Below are 3,495 nucleotides of genomic sequence, written 5' to 3' on the forward strand. Positions count from 1 at the left end.
TCTCCAAAAGTCTTAAATCATTCGCAATGATCAATATGTCATCCACATATAAGACTACTAAAATTTTCCGTAACTCCCACTAAACTTCATGTATAAACATAACTTCTCGACTTATCGGGAAAAATTTTATACCATGATCAAATCATTGATTCCAACTCATTGATGTCCTACTCAGACCATCTCTTAAGTTGCACATTATCTTAGGATTGTAAGAATCTATAAAACTCATAACATGTATTGAATACATTCCTTCTAATTGAGGAAGTGGGTTTTAGATTCACTTGCTATATGTATATCATCATAATGAAACACAATCCCTAAGAAGATCCAAATAGACTTAAGCATTTCAACTAGTGCAAAACTCTTTGCAACCAATCAAGCTTTGAAATCTCTCTTTATTAGTGCAAAACCCTTAGGTTTCAAGTACATCTAGAATTGCTGAAATTCAAAAACTACAGGAAAATAATAAATCATAAAGAAAAACCTGACTAACTAATAACGAACGATCTGACAATTGTTTGTTACCTCTAATAAACAAACGACATTATTGAATAACTAATCATAAAGAAACATGGACTAACTTAAACTAACTTAAATCGTGAATTATTTTCTAGCTTGATAATTGTGTCACTTTGCAATGGCTTCCACCTTCACCACCACATGTTTTTTGGTTGTACTCAGCTGAGCATCGTCGTCACCAGATTCGGCCACGCGTTTTGTAGGGGTGAGGTTCCAGGAGGTATTTACAGATTCATGTTCTCCAGTGCTTTGCACGGACTCCTGACAACAAACCATTTGATAAGATGAGCTCATATTAAAGGTGAGTTGATGAGATAATCATTACATAATTTTTATAGAGTAAAGTTGATGATGTTCTATTGTGTTACCTTTCCTTTGTCATTATCTAAAACACTTTCTTCGCGGGAATCCGCCTCCAAATCATTTCCCTAGTGTATATAATAATAATTAGCCGTCAGATATAATTTTATTTGTGAACTAATATGACCGGTAATTTTTTTTTTTCTAAAACGTACCGGAATTTTTTTGCAGGTTCCTAGATATTTCTGGATGAGAATGGGGTCTTCAGAAAGCTTGTTAACACCATATGAATCCCAACCCTTGGTAAGATTGTAAACTGGATCAACTTTGATCCTAAAGATGAACTTTCGATCAAGTAGTACATCTAGTTCACTCGGATAAGACTGGATCCCCATGTCAAAAGGCTCATTAATGGTTAGGGTTCAATTTATGTTGTCATGATATAACGATGTACAATTTAAAGTGATAATATATGGGTAAACATATACATAAATCAGGTATAATACATTCACAAGGCAAAGATAGTAGTCGATATTTCGTGCAAATAATTTATTTGGGTAAAAGGTGTATACCTGAAGTTGGTTCTCTCTTAAGTCTTTAGCAGATTGTTGTATCAAATCCGAGGCTTGGGAATCAAATAAAACAAATATCGCATTTCCTGTATGATCTATGACATTAACCCTTACCTTGTACCTGTCATATTAACGAAAAAGGTTTTTTAAAAAAAAATGTGATGGACTTGGATGGAATATTTATATATGCTTAGATGGTACAATTTCGATAAAAAAAATTGTATATCAAATAGGGATACCTAAGCACCACAAATTTTGCATATCCTGCACATTTGCCGTTACACACCCATTTCCCTTTGTCATCCAACTCCACTGTGGATCTACATGTCTTGCAAGTCTCTATAAACCATCTATATTTGATGTCAATCCCTTTAATAGTGGCTAAGGTTACAAAGTATCCTTCCTGCATAGAAGTATGACCATTTCAAAAGTATTAAGAAGAGGAATGGTTGATATAATATTTTATAGATATTTTTAAAATAGTTATAAGTAGAGTGATTGATTGTATAACCTCTTGACTTTCTCTGATTTCGTCAATTGTCCTTCTTGTAGATAAATTTAGTAACTCTTCTGCAATTGTATCAGGGTGGCTTGAAAGATGGGTCAGCGTCCCTGATGGTCTACATCCATTTCCCGCTATCCCGATAACGAGAGGGTGAAGTTATTATGTTAATAATCGTAAATAAGTTAGAGAGTATATGTACATGTAAATAAGTAGATATACTAAAACACCACCTCTTTATGAAATCTCGGACTTCAGGGATCTCGGCATCAATCATGACTCTTGAACAAATCGTATTAGATAGGTCCGAGTCTACATTAATTAGAATGTAATATTAGCCATGAGATTTTAAAATATGATCGCATGGTATTTTTTTTTATCAATTACCTTTAAATGGCTTAATTTTGGCAAAGCGGATGATGATAATAGGGTGATATGCAGGATCCTCATCTTTTTCGGAAAGGATGTTGAACGTTTCGATTGCCAAAGATTCCCACAAGGTACATATCAACTTGTGATTCCTGTGTAACCAAATGTTTGTGATGATGCTTATTACTTATTTAGATAATTTTATTTGAACTGAATTTGAAATACTTACTCAGCATCAATCAACTCAAGACGCAATTTTTTTTTCTTGTTTGGAGATTCCTCCAATGGACTTTTCCCATGAAGTTCACCAATGATATCTGTACACATATGAAATTAGGAAAATTAATATAGTGTTGTGCTTGAATTTAACGATAGATGTATATGAAAATATAGATTATGAAAACGTACCAATTAAGTGGTTTGCATCGAGTCGCTTATGTATGATGTCTTTGAATGATGCAAAGACAATGCAATTTTCAGGAATTAGGGTGTTGGTGGATGATGCAAATGTAGTTTTTGCGGTGAATACTATCTTGTAAGAATGTTTGGTAGGTCTGTATTCTCCAACATTTTGGCTTACTCGAAAATTTGTCAAATATCTAATTTCACCCTCGGTTACCAAAGACTTGAATTTCCACATCAATCTTTTATGGATAGTAGCTTGTATTTTGCTTCCCTATAGAATTGAACAAAGTTATTAATAACATTATTTATGTTATTTATGTTTGTCGTAAAATGTTAAAGAGTCATTAGAGAATTTGTGTTACCTCTGAATCGATGAGTATGAAATCCATGTTAGTACTTTCTTGACTTTCGCCAGCATCTGGGAAAACTTGTTCCCATGCATAAACAATTCGTCCACAAATGCGCCATGTTTCCTTCTCTGGTGTGATTGACTTAATAGCATCGTAATTGTTGTTTGCCGCCATGGTAGCACAGTGAGTAATATTTGTATGGCAATTAATGGAAGTGGAAGATGATTATGAGTAGCATATTGTACGTTTATATATATATAGTCAGGAGTCTGAGCATTGCTAGGGTTTATTATGTATAATATGGATTTTAGTAAGGTATGAATCTATCTACTGGTAAACTATATTCTAGGAAGATAGTTAGGATAGGTAGCATAGTTAACGTAGGACTTGGGAGGAAGTTGTTTTAGTAATTAATATAATAGTAATATATTTAGTGGGTATAGTAGGTAGGTTTAGTAATTAAGGAATATTATGTTAT

General features: G+C 33.4%; 1 protein-coding gene across 1 annotated transcript; it reads right to left on the reverse strand.

Moving 5' to 3' along the window:
* Positions 1 to 2,656: 2,656 nt before the first annotated feature.
* On the reverse strand, positions 2,657 to 3,191 carry LOC141641827 (uncharacterized). Its single transcript, XM_074450473.1, has 2 exons — positions 3,030 to 3,191; positions 2,657 to 2,938 (listed from the first exon to the last, which is right to left on the reverse strand). Exons 1-2 carry the CDS (start codon positions 3,189 to 3,191, stop codon positions 2,657 to 2,659), a joined length of 444 nt encoding a protein of 147 aa, XP_074306574.1.
* Between the last annotated feature and the right edge of the window lie 304 nt (positions 3,192 to 3,495).

Source organism: Silene latifolia, chromosome 2 (genome assembly GCF_048544455.1).
Source record: "Silene latifolia isolate original U9 population chromosome 2, ASM4854445v1, whole genome shotgun sequence".
NCBI lineage: Eukaryota > Viridiplantae > Streptophyta > Magnoliopsida > Caryophyllales > Caryophyllaceae > Silene > Silene latifolia.